This window comes from Musa acuminata, chromosome BXJ2-10 (assembly GCF_036884655.1).
Source record: "Musa acuminata AAA Group cultivar baxijiao chromosome BXJ2-10, Cavendish_Baxijiao_AAA, whole genome shotgun sequence".
NCBI lineage: Eukaryota > Viridiplantae > Streptophyta > Magnoliopsida > Zingiberales > Musaceae > Musa > Musa acuminata.
In genome coordinates this window covers 20,906,004-20,927,500 of record NC_088347.1, presented here as the reverse complement: position 1 = coordinate 20,927,500, position 21,497 = coordinate 20,906,004, and the positions used below count along the sequence as shown (strand labels likewise).

Genomic DNA, 21,497 nt, shown 5'->3' with positions numbered 1-21,497 from the left:
ACGGCAGCCGCTACCGCCTCAAGTTCACCTTCACCGTCTCCAACAACATCGTCTCTGGCCTCAGATACACCAATACCGTGTGGAAGACGGGAATGAAAGGTGCCACCTCAGTCTTTTCTCATCTTCTTCGACGTGAGTGTGCCTCAGGTGTTGGATCTTTGTCCAGTGGACAGCACCAAGGTGATGCTGGGAACGTTCAGCCCCCAGAAGGAGCCCTACACGTACGAACTGGAAGAAGAGGCGACCCCTGCGGGTTACTTCGCGAGGGGATCGTATTCTGCCAAGACGAAGGTAAGAAGTCGTGGCACAACTCCTCCTCCTCCTCCATCCTCACCCTTGGTCTTCTCTTCCTCCCTATGCTTTTTGTTGCAGTTCGTGGATGATGATGGGAAGTGCTACCTGGACATGACTTACTACTTCGAGATTAGAAAGGACTGGCCGACGCCGGCTTGATGGATGGATCGCAAAGGGTTATGATCACTTGTGCTGTATCATCTGTTATCGTCGATCCGGAATCGAATTCACAGCTGACTTGTAGGTTTGCTTTGAGTTTGAGCTGCAGTTGTTCCAGGGGGGAGATGTTAAACAGACATCTATTTTGTGATGTTGACTCACAAATCTACTGGTTCTTTGTTGTGGGTGGGTGGGTGGGTGAAATAACAAGCTTGCAGGGTTTTTGGACACACTTCAAAAGCTAAGACTGTTTCTTTGGCTTCTCTAACATGACATTTTGTATTGCTTCCTTCCATTTCTAGCTTTCCAGTTTGATATCCTAAGAACAAAACTGTGCATTGTTCTTTGTTAATTTAAGTATCCATTACTTCTGCAGGAAGAAGTAGAAATTTGACCATCGGTACCAGAGGTGGCATATCATGCTGTAAACCTATCAAACTCGCCAAAAAATACAAGTGATTTGTGGAAACTTTACTTTAGGAAGTTTTTCGTGATTTGTGGAAATTTGTTAATTTAGATCATCATATAAGATGATGAGCCCATTTAGTCTCACTGGTTAAAAATGTGGAAAACCAAGAACAGAGTTATCTGTACAACGTTTTTCGTTGTTCATGAGACTTGGAAATGACTATTAGATAAATGATGACTATTAAATAACAGAGTAAGACCTCCATCTTTTATATTTAGTCACACATAAGTGACAATATTTTTTGAACATAAAAAAGGATAGGATAAGACGTGAGTGAACACATAATCATGGCTAAAGTGGAGCTTAATTTCATAGAAACAGAGATCGAGTTACACAAAGAAACAAGACGGCTTCTTCATGTTGTTATCAAACTCAGGACATCTGATCTGCCACACAAATTACTTCATCTGATAACACAGCTGGTCTTTTCCTCCCTGCAATAATAGTTTTACTCCATACGCTTCTGCTTCTGCACATAGCCATGTTAGGAGTTCCCAGATTCTGCAAGAGCAAGTGCACTAATTGATGGATGGATAAAGAGTTCATCCACTAAAACTGATCCACAAAAGAGACATATCACCCCCACATATAGAGACAAACCAGCATCAATACACAGCTAATTTTTGCAGTGTTCGAAGACAAAAGACCACACTATTAACCCTCTACAAATACATTAGAAGGGATTATAAACTTAGAACAGATAAACGACTATGCTATGAAGAGATCCAAGTTGCCATGCAGATTCGCCAAAGCTCAATTATGTTTCTGCTCTTCTTCTTGTTCTCATTATTCTGTTCCTAGTGTTTCAGAAGATGTACACCGCGGTGTCAAGATTATCCTTTTTCTTTACTTCAATGAACATACAAGAAATAATAATCTTTGGAACCAAAAAAATTGGAATAAGTTAATACAATTCAACTCAATAAAAGAAGAGCCCAAAAATTTTGGGGAAAAGAAAAATAGACAGATGTTGTCCATTGATGATAACACAAATTTACTGAGGAATGACGAATGACTTTTTAAATGACCAAGAAATGCTGATCTGACATGGCACAAACTAGAGAAAACACAATCAAAAGGTCCATGAAATTTCCAAAGAATTGATCTTTGCAAGTTGCGCCAAAATTACCACACACATGCTTAAATAATCATTGATGAGATTTCAACAACTGAAATGAAAAAGGCAGAACATTCTTCCGTTCAACCTCACAGATGTTGAGAAGGAAATTTATCTGCAATTCCAAATATGCCAAGTGTAAGAATCTGGACAGATTCTTTATTTATTCCACTTCACTTCCCGTTTAATCAGCAACTCACCTTAATAACATTTAAGCATGATGCAGATGTTGAATCTGCAAAAGAAACATTTAGAAGGGAAAAAACAAAATTGGAGAGCCCATACCAAACATAATCATTATACACCAACTTTATGCTGTCAAAAAATTTCTCTGGGAATATGTAAAACTGCAGGGGAGGAGCCTTTCTCTAAGGGGACATAAGTGCTTCAATTGTATATGAAAGAGACTGTGCCCACTCAGATTTGAATAACAATGTTTGCAGTGTCTGCATAATGTCATAATCTGGATCCAGCTTCCGCTGCCAACCCTATAAAGAAACAAGCAGAAGCCACGGTTATGTCATAGAATGAAAACCAATTTAATGTCTTTGGAAAACAAAAATATTCAGGTTGCTTCAGTCAAAGTAATTAAATAGCCACAAAGTCGAATACATCATTTCATTTTTATTCCCACCCACATACAAGGAGTAAATATCTCAAATAGGTCAGTTTCAATGAAAAGCTCTTAGATATCAGTTTATGTATGCAGCAGAAGAACAGAATCATGCACAAAGCAGGCACCATTCATGTGAAGCATGAGATCTTTGAAAAGGAACTCCGGACATGACCAAACAACTTTTTCAGCAAATGAATTTTCATCAATATATGAGTTGTAGTAGATAAATGTGCTTGCATAAGGCCTATTGTTTTTGTTTTATCGCATATAAATGGTTGAACCTAAGAATGAGAAAAGAAAAGAGAACTTCATGTTGACTTTGAAATCCTGATATTTCACCAAGAAATTATTGAACACCATCCTGATCCAGGCCGGCTCATCTTAATTCCAACATCATGAAGAATATAAAACTATGTTTAAAGATGATTTCCACCAAAAGCAAACACAATGAGTCTTTCAATTTTCATTAAATGAACAACAGAACATTGGAATTTTTGTATTTTTGTAAAACTATTGACTGGGAAATTCTTCAACAGCTGATGAGTGCATACAAAGCATGATCAGAAAATATTTGATCAATTCTTCTAAGAAAAGCTTCTAAGAGACTTCAGTTGCCCTATGCCTCTATTGTAATTTTAAAAATGCTTTAAAAGAGTTTATCTAATTTTGGGCCTCACCAAAAACCACAAATGACAACTTGATGCCTAAAATTAAATGACAGGCAAACATATCGACTTTCACAAACAAGACAAGAAAACAGATGCATCCCATCATTCCATGCTCTGCACGATGTTTCTGTTTCATGACCTCAAACTGGAATTGGTTGGTTATATGTATATACACAAGCAACTTATACGTGCCAAGTACTACAAATACGAGATACAAAGAATCGGAAACTGATACATATCGTGTGGTAAATTTGATGAAGAGATTGTACCTCCAAAACCAAAGTTGTCACCATCACAGTGCAAACATTACCATCGATATTGACTTTATGACGGCGAACTTGCTCGAGCAACTGATGCATGCATTCAGCTGGATGGACAGAATCCCCTTCAGGAGAGCCCCAAAAACTAAATGATTTATCTACTTCCTGAAATATCATACATAAATAAAATGAAATAGCACACACATGAATGAATATACAGGTTTATGCATATACTGTTGGAAGTAAATTTCAGTGCACAATTGGATCACAAAATATCAATTAAAAATCCCAGCCTAGGAGGAGATTAATCTGGCCGTTCAGAAAAAGAAGCTACAACAGGCAGTACCTCAATGAAAGCCTTTGGATTTGAGCAGTTTTGATTTCTTGATAACCTTAAGGTGCACTCAGCTGCAGTGCGTCCATCTCGAAGAGCAACAGCTTTAAAAAAGTTGAGCAGATTTACACGGTCGCTGCTGGAAAGTTCTGCAGTCATACCTACATCAAGAAAGATGACATGAGGCTTTGATTTAAAGAGCCTTTTATTTGAGTGCTTGGTTTGAGCTCGGACAAGCATATTTCCAGGATGCAGATCTGCATGGACGAAATTGTCCACCTGTAGGAAAAGATGAATGCTCGAGTTAATTATACAAAGAAGAGTCACATTGATTGAAGTGTAATAATGCTTAATAATCACAGAGAAGGTTGCAATGGTTCCAGAGTTGCATAACATGTTCTCAAGGAAAAAAAAGGTGGTTCTCACCTTGACCCTCACCCATCCAAGATAATCAAAGAGTCAATTTTTTGAAGGAATCAGGTAGACAGTTACCATCAGCATAAAGAATCTCTTTAAACATTGCTAGTATGAGTTCTAAAAGAAGCATGAACGTTCACTTAAAGAACCATAAAATCATAAATGAAGTATCGGCAGTGAACCTATTGCAAGTTCTGACTACTTCCTTATACTGTTCTGCAAGTCTTATTTGGATGTAAAAGTAGTATACACAGGCAAAATAGCTCTTGGATCAACTGACTCACCAATAAAGGGTATACCCAATGGATGAGGCTCCCACCAACACAGATGTAGGAATAAAGACCAGAAATTTTAAAAGCTTATAAACCTAAGTTTGGAAACATGGAATCATAACAAATAGATAACTCCAACAAAGAGATAAACAAGAAATATACCAGAAGCATCTTCAAGAGTGCATGAGTCCCAATGTGAGCAAGCGCACTTTTGAGTCGGTCATGCCCTTCAAGCTCATCAACATAGTAAGAAACACTTTGTCCATGCTCATAAGTCTCCACTAAAACAGCAGGATGGACAAGCGGATAGAGAGGTTTTGGGAAAGATACATCCTTCCACCTGCGGAAATTATAGATAAAGCGGCTTAAATGGGCAGCTTCCCTTGCAAGATCTACTTGAGACATCATGAATACAGCAAACTGTTGCACGCTTTCATCCAAGCGCAACCACTTCAAGGTGGGCATGAACTTGGAGATTTTGGCCACCATGTTAATTATCATGAAATCCCTCTTAATGGACTCACCAACACCAGGATGTCTAACCTTTACAGCAACAACTAACTGCTTTGCATGTTGACCAGGATGGCGAAATCTCAAAGAAGCCCGATGTACCTGAGCTACACTTCCAGATGCCACAGGTTCCTCCTCAAAATTCTCAAAAACATCAGAAAGTTTGCGGCCGAATGCTCTCTCTATAGATTTCCTTGTGTAGGCAAAGCTATGTGCAGGTGCTTTACAATGAAGCTTTGCCAATTCATAGCAAAGATCACTAGGGAAGAGGTCCGGACGTGTAGCAGCCCACTGACCCCATTTTATGAATGCTGGGCCTGCTTTTTCCAGAGTAGAATGAACAAGATGATTCCACATTTTTCTGAACTGAGTATCACAACTATCTGCAAGTGGAGCCAATACTATAATAGGAGAGAACAGAACTGCCAAATAGAATGCTCTTAGAAACAAAATAAAACACTCCAATATGGAAAGAATAAAGGAGGTGAGGAAAATATGGCTATCTTGTGCTTGCATATAAAGTGCATTTCGTGTTGGAAAGTACTCCCCATCTGCCCAAGCTGTCTTGGACAATGCAATCTCCCCAGTAATGAATGCAAGAAAGCTAGGAACCAAATGGGATCTAGCGACAGCTAAACTTGCAGCACAAGCAATCTTACTGACAGGTGAAGATGCAATTCCTCTATAAGAGTACATTACACACAGCTGTTTCCAGGCAACTTGAATACGATGTGTCATCGAACTTCTAGCTGAAATGACAAAGAACTTCCTCAAGGGATTATTCTTGGATATATTTTCCTCCGTTTTATAGAGCATAAACAAGTTATTCCATCCATGAAAAACCTTGTTCTGTGGGAACAATCTACATGAAAAAGGTAAACCATTTGCTGAAGAAAATCCAGGATTCGTTGTGGAAAAGCTGGTTCTGGGATTTGCTAGAAAAGAATAACCAGCTTTTCTGAATTTTTGAAAAGCCAAAAACCTGCAAGTGGGAGAAATTATATTGGCAAGTCAATGAGGACCTTATCAGTAAAATATAATTACAACATTCAAACTGGAATTTACTATAGCTACTCAATAGTATTGTCAATAAATTATAATGAGAAACATGTCAGTATATGTAATTAGATGCTTTAGCATAGGTAAACCAATTTCTTACACAGATAACACATGCATTCCCATGGATGAAACAATGGCAACCGTGTATACACATTGGTTTTGAAGGTCATCACAAGTTTCATCATTACTCACCATACAACAATAATATAGTGTATTTTGGGTTACGATGACATGCCACAAGATGTAGATTACATTTAAATATTGTACTAAGTTGAGTAATATTGTATTGAAAATCAATTTCAATGAACAAAATTCTAACCACAAGAATGGCTCTGATTTTTTTTTAGTTTTTCCAGTAAATACTAACTTTTTGTTCTAGTTTCAAAACGAATAACAACCGGTGACATGTAGCAAAATTCCCAATCCTCTTCAACTTGTGTTATACATGTTTCTATCCGAGAAACAAAAGAAAAACAACATTGATCTCTAAACATAGGCCTATTAGACTGACCTCGACGTCATTATGCACTCCAGAAAAATCTTCCTTAATTCCTTATAGAGCGTTTGCCCAAAGAATCACATGCCTTGACTGCAACAACCAAGAAGGTATATGCTGAGAATTCACTTGGAAGAAGAAGCAAAAGGCAATCACAGACAGAAACTCACGGTTCGCGTTTCGCTGATGTTCTAGCGGCAGGATGGCGCCAACGGCGTAGGAATTCGAGCCCTAAGGAACCCAGCTCAGAAAATCATCGGCAAGATCTCCGGTGGAGTTGCCCTAGGGGGATATAAGCCACACGAGCGATCGAGGGGGCCGTCCTCCTCCTCGATCTGAGGGAAGGAATGGAAAATGATAACGGGACGGAGGCTCAAATTTAGGATTCGTGTTCGACGGAGGAAGGCAGCGACGAACGAGAGAGAGAGAAAAATGGGTAAACGGCAGGAAGACAAGACGGCGAGAGAGAGAGAGAGAGAGACGCGAAGGTCGTCCCCACGTGATCGCTCGACGACCGCACGCGGCATAGTGAGTCGGTTCACGTAAGACGGGCGCATGAAACCGAATCCGCTCCGAACGGTGAATTAGTGACAGTATCGGGTCGGATCGCAGTCATATCGGATCCGGATCTACTTATCGATTGAGGTATTGAGGAACAATGACATCAACGTGATAAAATAATTAATTAAGTTTTAAGATCAATTAAATCGATTTTTTTTTTCAAAAAAGTATTTTAAATCTTTCTTTCTTTTGCATCATTAATGCTACCATACATCTCTAATTAGTCACATTTCTTGTGAATAATTATCTTACCATAACTATAAGTAATTATGGCTATACCTTGCAAATTCTAATCAAATTAAGACAATCATCTCAAAAAAATTCTAGCCAAATTAAGGCTATATCTCTAAAACTGATCTCAAACCAGCAGATATCTAACAAGCATTGGATGGTGCAATCTCCAAGTAGGAAAACTTCCTTTAGAACTAAAAATAGACATTATGTCTGGCTCTATTTGATATATTTCCTCAAATAACATAAAATTGATGGATACAAATAGATGGAGTCAAGTCAAACAATGTGGTTATAAGCTTAATTTAGTTCTATACAGGCTTCCAACGACCTTCCTTGGAGATGGATCATCCGGTCCTGTGTCTCGCTGACCAGATGTGAAGTATAGCCATCCATTCCAGAAAGCAGCTAAGGTTGTCTTGACTCGGAAAGGCATGCGACCGACTACTGACCATTTCTGTACATATTAAAGAAGAAATCACATCTAATGAGGGAAACATAACATCCACAAACATCATATCAATTCACTTAATTAGTTTTCAGGCCATCTTAAATGGTTTCCTCTGTTATCCTTTATTGACGCTACTTCTGAGGTAAAAGATAATGCATTAGATGATCATAAATTATATTTCTGAAGCAAGAACAAACAAGAGAAAAGAATCCTTACCAGGGTGTCTAAATTAAACTGAAAGACCTCACCAAGTAGAATCATCTTCTTGGTAATAGGGTGTTTCAGTGTGGTGCCGCCGACAACAATGATTGAGTTGTTGACAACAACCCATGCAAACTCAATGTGGGAGTTTGGTAGGGGCATCGAGGGCAGCTGCTTCCATCTTTTCCCATCATCCAGCATGTAAACATCACCATATTGAACCTGGAGAAAAGGATAAGTCCACCTCTGAAGCATCAATTTTCACCATTTAATATATAAACATGGTACGCAGTTGCTAGTTGCAACAGAAAATAGATACTTGAGCAGGATAATATCACCATAAAAAATCCGACTCAAATAAATGCTTTGTGATGATATTCATCCAACAACCACAGACACATCAAGTAGCATGATGTTCAATACAGAAATGTTCTTCAACAATAGGTTTTTGATGTAAAAGACTCTCAATTTCCTTTCTGGCACAGAGGGAACTTGATCAGTAGAAAGATACCCGATGAACTCCAACATGAAGCATGAATACATGCAGCATGATTCATCTTGGTTTTAAAAAGCATTTGCTCATGCTTCAGACTTTTGTATAAATTTTTTTTGAAAAAAATCCTCAAGTGTATTATCTTTTAGGTGTGAACCAAAAAAGTCAAAAATACAAAAAAAAAAATAGTGACAGACATGAAAAAAGGAAAAGCAATAATATGGAGTGGGAATATGTTTCACCAGAACAGAACTTTTCTTCAGAAAAAAGATTATTATTTGCCATCTCCTGTAACTATCTATTCTATGACATTTTTTTCATGTTCGGCTGTGTTAGGAGCACTGTGATGCTTATGCCTGGAGAAAAAAATGGTATACTAGGATCCTAGCTAGTGTAATGATCTAGAACCTGGTATGTTTTCTCCAGGCATAAGCATCACAGTGCTCCTAACACAGCCGAGGTTCTAGATCATTACACTAGCTAGGATCCTAGTATACCATTTTTTTCTTGCTCCATAATCCACATATAGGCATGTCAATTGACTCGCATTGTCATACTACATTCAATGAGTTATGAGAGAATCTAAGGTTAAAACTGATCAAGTTGACCTCACAAACACAGTTTCTATTCTCATGTACTGTCACATATCTCTCTCCTAAAGTTGCACAATAAAGACATCAGCTTGTCAAACGGGATAGTGATATAAAAATAGATTAAGTGATTGACAGTCACTTGGCAGGTAAAATATAGTTTCAGTACCTCATGTCTTCGAGAACATTTGTAAATTGGTGATCCTGGCTTAGCCATAAAATCACCCTCTTGACCACCAATAACTATCAGTTGATCATTGGCGACAACGCATGACCTGACGGCAGAATAAAGTATACCTTGAGAAATAGGAAAATATGTGTTTTTTGTTATATGAATCATAATTTGACTCATTCTGTAAAGCCCATCTATTATCTCTATTCCAATCAGGGAAGTGTGGAGTTAGATGAGCATTACTAAAATCAACATTACAAAAAGTTCTGAGTTGGCAATAATTTAAATCTACGATCACCCAGATACTGTTTGGCAGGCTAATTGAAGCAAAACTTTCCTCAAAATAGACTTAGGTGGTGGCATTACAACTACCAGATATTCTAAGTTTGTTAAATGGAAATGGCACCACAATTATGACTGATAGAACACATTGGATTTTAGAAACAACATGAAATTGAGGGGTGTAAAATAACCTTCTAAGCAAAAAGGATCCTGCTACATCTATAACCTTATGTAAGTTTATAGTCGTCACATCAATGTTTAATGGGGGGCATTAATTTCTACAGTGTGACATCTCAACTCCAAGGTGTTAAGCCAAAAGTCAAAAATATCATGAGAAGTTAGGAATGATACATATTATGTGTAAACATGAAGTTATAGTTTGAAGAAAGATTATGGAAAAATACCTGTGAGGACCACCGCGTGGTATTGGTATCTCAGTTGTCCATTCTTTTTCTAATGCCATTCCATCCTTTACTGCAAGGCTCCAATGATCCAATCCAGGTTCATGGCGATCCTCTTTGCTGCCACCCATAACATGCAGTCTGCCTCTCCAAAGTTGAGTTGCTGGGGCATACCTTAAATGCAGTGAAATCCAGATGAAGCTATTTCAATGTTTAGTTAAAAATTATAATGGATTAATAACCTGGTTATTAATGCCAAAGAAAAAGGATGTCTTCCAGAAAAGATGCCACTGACAACAAAATTGCAGCAGCTTAAGATGGTCACGATGTGTTAAACTGCCCATACCTAGGAACGGGTAGTGGGGGCAATTCATTCCACTTTTTTGTCTCTGTATCCAACACAAAGTTGCGGTTAGTAGGGCTTCTACATTGTGGGCCATACTGTCCTGTGACCGCATAAATGTATCTTCCATCTGTTGCCATTCCCAAGTGTGAGTTTGCCATTTCCCTTGGCATATCGAACCTTCCGCCCCACGAATTGTTTTTGAAGTTATATATATCAACATGAGAATGCACCTAAAAGACGAACGCATAGAAGAATATGAATTAAAAGGTAAAGCAGCTCTTACGGAGTCCACCATGACATATCAAAATGCTCGTAGAAGAATAAAATCATACTAAATTTGTTTAGACTGTTTTGTGTTGACAATTCAGTAAATCTTGACAGTGATAACAATGAACAAGAACAACATAATATACCTTGTCTAGTTTAGCAGCTTTATCCATCATATTGTTTTGTAGGTTCATACAACCAGATGTGTAAATTAGCCAACAAAAATACCCTGTGAAACATCAATAGCTATACAAAAAACTATATTGTTCTTTTATAAGGCATCCTTACCAGCTGATAACAGGTAGTCAATGTAATTAGTAACAAGTTATATGCATAATGTCCGGGAATTAATGCCTAATATGTAGAGCCTTTCACGAGTCCAACTTTCATTGGATGGAATGACATGTGAAAGACCAATTATCTTATTTAAAATTGTCTTTTACATTTGTTCCTCAAGTTCATCCCGAAGGTTCACCAGTCATAATCTTCATCAAATGTAATATAGAGCAACAAGACATATATAACTCAATTTCTCTCATATATTAAAAAATATCTATATATTATTTAGCATGGTTATGCTAAAACTTAATAACTAAAGGCTAAACATGGAGTGCACTAATCAAACACCAGGAAGAAGGTCAAAGGCAGAAGTATGGTTTCAACTTCACAATCACTTCCTTTTATAGACAATTGAAAGAGCTACAGAATGTGAATGAAGTGAAAAGCCTAGAAAAACAGAAAAAAAGCATCAAAATTTTCAAAATTCTTACATAATCAATGGTACCATATCCGGCAAATACATAAAAGAGGTCTTTAATTTGTATGGCAGCCCCATCTAGACGAGGTACGGGTGCCTCGGGCATCTCTTCCCATTCTAACTGTGGTGCTGGTATATCAGCAAAAGTTGCATTGAGAACCTTGACTGATAATTTGATACCTTTAGAATTTCCTTCAGACTGTTGGAAAGAAAATTAATATTATGACTCACTTGGAATATGTAAAGGCATTAAAAATGACTTATACATACAAAGAGAACAATTTGCAGGAAATATCAGCAAAAAGATAACTTATACAAGCAAGATAACCAAACAAAGAAAAACCATTTTGTTTCAGGTCCACATTCTAAAAAGAGGATTATTGTGAAAACAGTTCTTTCATTCATAATGCATAGAGTCTGTGGGACACCAGAAATTAATTCACTTAAAAGAGAAAAGACCAATGAAGTAGAATGAAGCTCATTGCATGAAACACAGACAAATCATAGTTTTATTCCCTTGCAAATGTTTTGACAAATCAATTAGGCAAATTCAGCCAGAAGCAAAGCAAGAGATAAGATACAGAACCTAGAGGAGACTCATGGGTTACGTATAACAGTAGAAGGATTTCAGATGGCATAGACAGATATGCTTAAACCACTTCCTCAACTAGAGAATCTCTGACTAACCCAAGGTTAAAATACATCATGGAATTCTCAAAAATAATAGAAATTAAGTGCCAAAACAGAACAAGAACAAGTCATGGTATACTTCGGTAAAACATGTCCCAGCATTCACATGTAAGAAAAGATAAACAAGGCTAACTCCAAAATTATAAAATGGACCAGTGTCTAAGATTATTTACAACATCTTTCAAACCTGGTAAATATTTTTCGAGACTAATTACGACGTATTTAATGTAAAAGAAAATCCAGTTTGCCAGACTCGTCCAATGTGCGAAATTTTAATAGAACATACCAATTTCAGCATTCGATGAAGACACAAAGTTGAGCAGAAAATTTATCAGTGCAATACTCCTGATAAAAGACCTCAAACCGTGATCTAGATGAACGAACAACACAAGACTAACAGCTTTGCGAATGTTTCCACTACACACAATAAATTTCGAGCATAACAAGAAAACTGCTGATAGAATCCAAATCCAACGAGAAAAGAGGCTACATTGCATCCAGATAAAATCCTCCAGGAACCAGATTCGAGAATCTAGCTTCCCAAACAGAATCCAACACGACAAGATCATAATCGAGCTCAGTTGATTGGCCTTGTCTGTGGAGAGTTCCAGTTACTAATGAAGCAACAAAATAGAAAATGCAGATCGAATATAGATCGGACGAGGAAAGAGCCTACATTGCATCCGAACCAAATCCTCCAGGAACCAGCGCGATGAGATGGGCATGGAGCTCACCTGCTTAGCGTCGGGGGCGGAGAGAGCCATGGAGAGGTCCAAGTAGGGGGACCAGTAGTGGAAGGAAGAAGAGGATGGAGGACGAAGAACGCGGTAGGGGAAGGAACGGGAAGAGGAGGAGGAGGAGGAGGAGGAGGAGGAGGAGGCCCAGAGGAAGTCGGCGAGGAGGACGAGGGCGAGGAGGATGATGCAGGAGAGGAGGAAGATGTACTTCCCCGGCGTGTGCTTCCCGGTTCCGAATCTGCCCATGGATCGAGGGAGAGCGAGAGGGAGAGGGAGACGAAGAGGAGTGGAGGGGGAACCATAGAAATAGGGGGAGAGAAGTGAGGAGAGGGAGAGGAGAGTGAGGGGAAGAAGTGGTGGAGAGGCGGCATCGGGGAGGAGAAAGTGGTGAGGTGGAGCGCTGATGGGATTCGTGGTCGGGGTCGACTATCACTGTGAGCGAGCAGGGGTGGGGGGTGGGAAGCGGTGGGTTTGGGGGAGGGGGCGCGGTATTCGACTCGGACAACTGCGCCGGGCCGGCATTTTAGGCGATCGACGACCGGTATGCAACCCGGGGAAGAGGGCGGATTGGGAGAGCTGCCACGTGATTTTTTTTTTTTTTTTATTCCGAATGAGAAATACTTGAGGAGTTGAAGTAAATAAAAATAAAAGTTACGAAGTTGTTCATTTTAATCATTGGAAATTTTTAATTTTAATATTTTAATATTTTAGTTGTTTTTATATGTCATACGTTAAGGCTTCTTTTGGTTGTTTGCTTGTATCATATGAAGTGAAGCGGATTCATGACCAAATAACGATTCTAACATAAAAATAATATAATATAATTTTAAAAAAAATTAAATAAAAATTTGATAATCTCTTAAAAGTTTATATTATTTTTCATAATTTTTTAATTTTTTAAAAGATAAATATTATCTCGTCCTATCATCGTCTTATAATTGTCTTATCTTGTCATGACTCGCACTCTTGATGTCATTTACTATGCTACCTATCATCTTAAGAGGCTCTGTCATCTCCCTTAATCACTCTTAGCTTTGTCGAAGCCTTATCGATGCAAAGCAATTGCTCGTTGCTATCTTTATCACCTTCATCGTCCTCACCATCCTCGTTGCTTTGCAATATCCTTACTACTTGCATCATTCTCGTTGCTCCATTGCCCCCTACCCTTCTCTCTTCCCATGTCTTCATCCTCCTCCCCAAGATTTAGCTCATTCGTTAGTGAAACTAAGCTATTGGATCCAGTGGTGCTAAGATTCACTTGAGAAGAACGGATGATGTCAAAATCTAATGAAAGAGACATCATGTTACAGGAAGTTAGTGTTGAGCCAATAAGTTCAAGGCAATGACACCTCACGATTGGACAGAGTAATATCATTTTCTAAAAACCAAAAGATGCTCTATATAAATAAATAAATAATATCACTCAATACATAATCAAATTTTGAGATTTTTTAATATAGAATTTACGTAAAAAAAGAAGCATTTAATATAGAATTCAAATTTTTAGAATAAACTATATAAAACAATTCATTAGATAACTAACAAAAATTTATCATATTAACAACTTCAAAAAAATTTTATGATTTGTCCATCGTAAGGGTTGGAAATGACATATTGTTTTGATTTAAGATGTTTCAGCAACGAGATGGAACGACCGACGATATGTCCGATATCATGGGTGATATACTTTTCACGTGATTAGTTGAGTATATAGGTCCTCGATAAATACCGTTGGATATCAGTACTCTTATTTTCATAATTTTTTTTCCTCCTTTCCTTTTTTTCATTAATCTTTTTCCATCTTATCATGACATTCATTTAATATAATTATACAAATAATTCATCTATTTTTAATAAATTTAATAAAAAAATATGTAAAGAAGACATTTGCATCTGCAAAAGATGACTTAGGGCTTGTGAGGTTATGAGCGATAAAAAAAATGAGATCAAGAAAAATAATGATGAATAAATATTGAGAGTTTATGTATTCTTTAAGAACTCATCATCTTCTGTACTATTTTCTTACAATTCCAGTATCCTGCACATGTAAAACAATGGTGCATTTAAGCCAACTGTATCATCCTGTTCCTGAGGCAAAGCCACCTCCATTGACGTCTAACACAGTTTTCATCTGTATTCTAGATGGTCAAAGGTCCAAGATGGGAGAAGGATGACTGACCTCAGACACAAGCAATTAATATTTGCTTAAGGTCAAATCTTGGCAGACAAGGAACATCCTCATCAAATGGATTAAAAGATTGGTAGCAATTCATATGGACACATCTTTCTAAAAAAATTTAAATATCATTATATTCTTAAGAAATGCCCAAGATGTCAATATTGATCCATGGAAACCTATTCAAGGTTTATCATAAATTTTATGTTGTTGTTCTTTTCTTTCTATTTGACAAATTATGATTTTTTTGTTTTGCTCCAACATAAATGGAAATGTTATCCATATCAAATTTACAAGATTGATGCCTTTTTTTTTTATGCTTCTACATGAAGAAAGGTAATTTTGGTGATAAGAATCTTAACATATATATTTATTTATGGAACACTAAGATTTTACCATTTGTCAGAATATTTGAAGAGAGTTGTGGAGGCTCATCCACCTTTGTTAGATGAGGTTGAAGAGTAGTTGCCCTGTTTCATGGAGTGAGTGATGCACCAGAGGCTGTTGTGGGCTTCAAGCTGAGCTCCCAACCCCATTTCCAAACTCCAGTGGTCTCTTTCAGCCAGAGGAAGTGGGCAGGGCAATTTCCTGTCCAACTGTTGGTTCTCCCTGTGGTTGGTGCAGTGGTCCTGGTCTTTGGTTGTGGGGGAAGATGAGCTCTTCCGAATGCATGCCTGTGCCAAAGTGGCTCCCACAGCCTCATTCTCATCCAATTTGCAGCTGGTCAATCTTTGAGGATTATATTTTAATTCTTTTCAATTATTTCCATAGAGAGAGAGAGAGAGAGAGAGAGAGAGAGAGAGAGAGAGAGGTTGCCTTTTCTTGCCTTGCTACTGTGGTCCTCCTTTTGTTGCATTTTGATTCTTGGAAGTTTTGCTAATGGAATCAAGGCACAGGATAGCAATTTAAAGGATCCCATTCTCTTTCTTGGTTTCTTGCCCTCTACTTCCCCTTCCTCCTCCTCCTCCCCCTCTTCTTCTTCTTCTTCTTATCTCACAAAGGTCTAGGAGGGACGAGAAAGGTCGTAAAGGCTATGTTTCAGAGCCAGCTTGCCAGGCCACCATCCCTCAGAGGTTCCCTTAAAGCTCTTGAAGCTGACATAAACCATGCCAACACCTTGTAATCTCTCTCTCTCTCTCTGTCTCTCTCTCTCTTCTCCCTCTCATATCTAATATGTGGGTGTATCTGTTGGTTTTGTGCAAGTTCTTTCAATCTTCATGATGTTTGGAATCAAGTGGCAGATTTTATGTCATAGCGCTTGAATACGAGCGATTTGTTGGGTTTACAGGGCAGATGCCATTCAAAGAGCTTATGGTGGTGCCTGTCTCCAGATGAGGCTGTCCTGTAGTCCTTTGGCACCCTTCTTCCTCTTCCTAATGCAATGGCTGGACTGCACTTGTTCTTACAGCCTACCAAGTTATTTAGGGCTTTTCCAAATACTTGTCTACAAGGTACACTTCCAACAATTTCTGGCATACATCTTTCAAGTATGTGCGACTAATCATGTCATTCATTGATCGAACAAGAAATGGGTTTATGGGCATGTAGGATGATAAAAAATCTGAATTTTGCAGGTTTATGTTGATGGTATGACAACAGTATCTACGTTCGAAAGACGGGCCAGCATCAGAGAGTTCTATGGTGCACAATCTCAACTTAAGTTCTTTCTTTGTGTTAAAAAGATCTTTAATTAACACCTACTTATCAATGGATCCTTACCCACTTCTTTGCCTAAAACCAAAATTGCAGCTATTATATATCCTTCCCTTCAACAAATTAAAGGCAACATAGTGGAAAGAGAACAATCTAAAGAGAAAGGCCGAGATAAATATCTAGTTGGCAGAAAAAGAATGGAAGAACCGAAGAAGCTTTTCGATGAGGATTTTGACAGAGACGACGAATGTGGGATTTGCCTGGAGGTTTGCACCAAAATGGTCCTGCCGAGCTGCAGCCATGCTATGTGTATAAAATGCTACCGCGACTGGTAAATGCTTACTCATCGTATGTTACTTGCTTTTAATAGATGTTTGCCTTCCCATAGCTAGACTTGATTGTGCTTACCAGGAATGTGAGATCTCAGTCCTGCCCCTTCTGTAGAGGAAGCATAAAAAGAGTGCGTTCAAGAGACTTATGGGTGCTTACAAACAAGAGTGAGGTGGTCGACACCATGACTTTAGAAAGGGATAACCTGAGGCGCTTCTATCGCTATATAGATAGCTTGCCACTGATCATTCCAGACAGCCTTTTCTTGGTTTATTATGATTATGTAGTATAACCATGAGATTTAAGGATGTACAGATTGCTGGAAAGCTGGCCAGCCATTCCTTGCGGATTGGTTCTGGTAAGATAAGTTCTTCCAGTCTCACACTTGTTCCAAATGTGCAGTAGAGTGTCACTTGAATTCTTCTTCGAATAATTGCATATAAAATCTGTGCTTTTGATGCACATGTTGATATTCCATGGTTGAAAAAGAACACCTTGTAGAAGAAAAAAGAAAAGAAAATTTGAAATCTAACTGACTTTTTGACTGGCTGTTTGTGCACTTTCCTCGTATTTTGTTGAACTCATGAAAGCCATCTAAATACTCTTTTCTTGAAACATATGTGATTGGTTTGGCCATCATTTTCCCTTTGACAGCTTATCATACTGCTGATATTGGTTGACCAAATTGCTTAAACACATTTGTGTCAACCTGGCTATCAGAGAGGATAAGCAACTATATTGAATAAGCTTCTTAAAAGTGACTAACAAAGTAGATTTGAATTTGTCATAATTTATTCATATTTACTTCTTGTTCTATTACAATATCATTCGGCAGGCTTGAAGACCAGAAACTTTTTTTTTCTTTTGACTCAATGGAGGCACCAATTAGAAAAAAAAAAAAAAAAAAACAAGTGCCGATAGTTTCATTAGAACCACTATATTAGTTACTTCATACATTTTCCAAACTATTTGGTAAAGTAGATGCATTACTCCAAATTGTTCTTTTCATATGTTTTGTTCTTAACTTGATGCATCTACTTGATCTTCCTTAGTCTCAGCTCTACTTTGGTTGAACCATGACTATCCTACAAGTAAATTAAATGCATTCCTGGAATAGTCATGTTGCACAAAACTCACTCTCCCAGTCAATTCTAGTGTATCATTTGCTAGTGATCCAAATCAGCAGAACCCCTTGGTTTTCTTGTCCTCCAAGATGGGAAGCATTCCTTTTCATTTTATCATTATATATACATGAAGATTCTTGAATCTTAATTAAAATTGTGCTACTTATAATTTATGACTGATGTCAGATAAACCGAATCTAGTCTATTTCAGTAACTTTTTTTCTCATTTGAAACTTCTTAATATATTTTGGGTCTCAGATAAAAGGGGCTAGCCTTGTTCTGGTAAATCAATAGATCTATTTATTTAGATCATTTTTCTGCAAGGAAGTTGAACACTACAGCACATTATGGATTGGAAAAACTGTTTTGAAGAACTATTTTGGACTACAGCACCATGTCTCAAGATTCCTGTGTCATTCTTACTCAAAACATGCTCTTCTATGGACTACTTGGATTCACTAGGACAAGACATGGGGACAGGACTGTTTGGAGGAAATTATTGATGCTGTGAGAGATGACCAGGGACCTGTTTGAGTATACACTGGGAAACAGGAAACTAATCTTCTGTTTTATAGATCGTCCGAGTTGCAAATGCTGATCTCTTGCATCTTCTTGAAATACCAGAATCGATTCAAAACTGAATGTGAGATTAAATCTTCCTGTAGCTCTCAATTCAAACAATGAATAGATCTGGGTTGAAATTGTACTGATAAATCTGTGTTTTGTATTCATAAGAGCTTGTCCTAGGTTTAGTGGGTTTTGTTGTAACAGAATATTATTAGTTAATCATCATCTAATATATATATAACCGTCGCATATTGAAGAAGATAATGTCATCCTCCACTCGTCATTCCACGTGGAATTCAATGGATTACACCATCATCCTACTCTGCATGAATCTGAGACCTAATTGATGGAGGATTTCATGTGGATCCAATTATGACAGATGTGTCGATATTTAGAGGAGATGTGACGAGAGTTCCAATAATGCAAAGGAGAAGCACAAGTACGAGGAAAATAATAGAAAATAAGAATAATTATTATAGAAGCTTTATTGAAGAAGAAATAAAGAAGCTTTATTGAAATAACTTTAGCTTTATTGAAGAAATGAAAATGCTTTAATACATTAACATGTTCCCTCTCCTATTTATACAAATTAGGAGAAAGGATTTCCCTCAACAGAATAGAGGATTTTCCTTAACAGAATAGAGAGATTTCGTTATATAGTTGGGGAAATCTTATCTTCTATCATGCCCCCGTAAGATGGTGCTCCTAATATTGGATCGATGCAAAGAATGGTTTACAAGCGATAGACTTTGTGAGTAGGGCAAGAGCAGATTACTGCTACTATTGCGAATGGTGCTCCTAATATTGGATCGATGCAAAGAATGGTTTACAAGCGAGAGACTTCGTGAGTTGGGCAAGAGCAGATTACTGCTACTATTGCGATTGTTGTTGCTGTGAGGGCACAAGCGTTCCCTTCGTTCTCTTAAGTCCGCCCTTTGTTCTCCTTAAGTCCATCGACTGTTGGCAGATCAACGAAGGCAACGAAGGCTACTACGGTGAGGAAGATGAGGATTGGCTGTGGAGCCTCTTAGAAATATGGTTGCAGCGACGTTGGTCGCTGGCCGAAGACAAGGGTAAAGCTTTGCTTTTCTCAGCGACGTTGGTTGCTGGCCAAAGACAAGGGTGAAGTTTTGCATTTCTCAATGACGTTGGTCACTGGCCAAAGGCAAGAGCGAAGCTTTTCTCACTACTATGATACCATGAGGAAAATAATAGAAGATAAGAACAATTATTGTAGAAGCTTTATTGAAATAACTTTAGCTTTATTGAAGAAATGAAAATGCTTCAATACATTAACATATTCCTTTTCCTATTTATACAAATTAGGAAAAAGATTTCCCTCAATAGAATAGAGGATTTTCCTTAATAGAATAGAGAGATTTACTCATATAGTAGGGGAAATCTTATCTTGTATCAAGGTGGACCCCATCTCGGGTCGAGTTCTAGGGCGTATCCCGAGAATAAGACGGGTAGGTTGACAAAACTCATCATGGACCGTACCATATCTAATAGTGTGCGATTCCTCATTTCAGATACACCATTGAATTGAGGTATATAAGGAGGTGTCCATCATGATAGAATTCTATGGTCCTTGAGGAATTGGGTGAAGTCTTTACTCAAGTACCCACATCCTCGATTTAATCGAAGAGTCTTGATACTCTTTCTAATATGATTCTCCACTTCATTCTTATACTTTCTAAAATTTTTGAAAGTCTCAGACTTGTACTTCATCAAGTATACATGTCTATACCTTAAGAAATCATTAATAAAAGTAATAAAGTAGGAGTAACCACCTTTGACATGAGATGACATGAGACCACATACATCACTATGTATGAGTTCCAATAGCTTAGTGGCTCTCTCTCCAGTTCCACTAAATAAAGAGTTGGTCTGTTTTCCATGAAGGCAAGGCTTGCAAGTTGCATATGACCTATAGTCGAATGGATCTATGTATCTATCATTTAGTAACTTTTGAATCATTCCCTCATAGATATGACTTAACCTACAATGCCACAGGTATGTATTGTTCACCTTATCTTGTTTCCTCTTGGACACACTTATATTCATGATATGTGGAACAATATCTAGCATAAATAAACCATTATGCACTGTTCTTCTCGTGATGATCTCATCATCTAATAATATTGAATAACTATTTTTCTCAAAAACTAATTTATATCCATTAATTGCCAAACATGAAATGAAAATAATAATTTTGATAATAGAAGGAATAAAATAACATGCATCTAATGCAATAATAGCTCCACTAGGCAGATGTAGTATGACCTCACCAATGGCCATTGTAGTAACTTTGCTCCATTGCCCATCTTGAGGTCCATCTCTCCTCTCACCAATCTCCTATCTCTTACTAGAACCTATAATGCATATGTGATAAGCATTACTTATATCCAATACTCATGTGTTATCATAAGAGTTTGACAAATGGAGACTAATTATGAATTGTACTTGAAGCTTCTCCAAGCTTCTGTTTAGCCTTCTCTGCAAGGTACTCTTTGCAGTTCCTCTTTCAGTACTCGTCTTTATCGTAGTAGAAACATTGACATTTTTCTTTTGCTGGGTTCTTCTTAGCAACCATTGCTTTACCCGATTTGCCCTTGCCCTTACCTATCCTAGAGATTTTTCTATCTTCCTTTTCTTTTTGGTCTCACTAGTATAGAGAACTAGCTTATCTTTATTGATGGTGCTCTCTACCTCCCTCAACATGTTGAGGAGCTTAGGGAGAGTCACCTCAAGCTTGTTTATACTAAAATTCATTATGAACCGAGAAAAAGAATCT

The 21,497-nt window shown here is 37.8% G+C and overlaps 4 protein-coding genes across 7 annotated transcripts in view; 2 read left to right on the top strand and 2 right to left on the bottom strand.

The window, feature by feature from the left end:
* The window catches only part of LOC135624216 (rho GDP-dissociation inhibitor 1-like), a 1,297-nt gene extending 674 nt beyond the window's left edge, over positions 1-623 (top strand). Inside the window, exons 3-5 of the mRNA XM_065127634.1 lie at positions 1-99; positions 167-291; positions 373-623. The exon at positions 1-99 is cut by the window's left edge and continues 120 nt beyond it. Coding sequence (XP_064983706.1) covers positions 1-99; positions 167-291; positions 373-453 — 305 coding nt within the window. The 3' untranslated portion in view covers positions 454-623. The remainder of the gene's footprint in view (positions 100-166; positions 292-372) is intronic.
* Positions 624-1,749: 1,126 nt separating this feature from the next.
* On the bottom strand, positions 1,750-7,170 carry LOC135581611 (uncharacterized). 2 transcript variants are annotated; one of them, XR_010491685.1, is made up of 7 exons: positions 6,842-7,170; positions 6,687-6,764; positions 4,769-6,098; positions 3,930-4,196; positions 3,593-3,748; positions 2,240-2,527; positions 1,750-2,154 (listed from the first exon to the last, which is right to left on the bottom strand). XR_010491685.1 is itself a non-coding variant. In XM_065128042.1 (6 exons), the coding sequence occupies exons 2-6, from the start codon at positions 6,695-6,697 to the stop codon at positions 2,408-2,410; spliced, it is 1,884 nt and encodes a 627-aa protein (XP_064984114.1). In that variant the 5' UTR covers positions 6,698-6,764; positions 6,842-7,170; the 3' UTR covers positions 2,168-2,407. The 2 variants fall into 2 exon arrangements, 1 of the variants encoding a protein (XP_064984114.1); XM_065128042.1 differs by lacking the exon at positions 1,750-2,154 and having other exon boundaries at positions 2,168-2,527.
* Positions 7,171-7,624: 454 nt separating this feature from the next.
* Positions 7,625-13,328, bottom strand: LOC103999936 (kelch repeat-containing protein At3g27220-like). The gene is made up of 7 exons (XM_009421839.3): positions 12,848-13,328; positions 11,437-11,622; positions 10,400-10,629; positions 10,057-10,227; positions 9,368-9,473; positions 8,131-8,337; positions 7,625-7,920 (listed from the first exon to the last, which is right to left on the bottom strand). The coding sequence occupies exons 1-7, from the start codon at positions 13,094-13,096 to the stop codon at positions 7,756-7,758; spliced, it is 1,314 nt and encodes a 437-aa protein (XP_009420114.2). The 5' UTR covers positions 13,097-13,328; the 3' UTR covers positions 7,625-7,755.
* A 2,489-nt stretch (positions 13,329-15,817) lies between these two features.
* On the top strand, positions 15,818-18,860 carry LOC135581616 (E3 ubiquitin-protein ligase AIRP2-like). Of its 3 annotated transcripts, none has more exons than XR_010492128.1 (6): positions 15,818-16,145; positions 16,315-16,477; positions 16,601-16,667; positions 16,776-17,010; positions 17,091-17,367; positions 18,462-18,860. XR_010492128.1 is itself a non-coding variant. In XM_065130603.1 (5 exons), exons 1-5 carry the CDS (start codon positions 16,060-16,062, stop codon positions 17,299-17,301), a joined length of 762 nt encoding a protein of 253 aa, XP_064986675.1. In that variant the 5' UTR covers positions 15,819-16,059; the 3' UTR covers positions 17,302-17,484. The 3 variants fall into 3 exon arrangements, 1 of the variants encoding a protein (XP_064986675.1); XR_010492129.1 differs by having other exon boundaries at positions 18,458-18,860; XM_065130603.1 differs by lacking the exon at positions 18,462-18,860 and having other exon boundaries at positions 15,819-16,145; positions 17,091-17,484.
* The last annotated feature ends 2,637 nt before the right edge of the window (positions 18,861-21,497 follow it).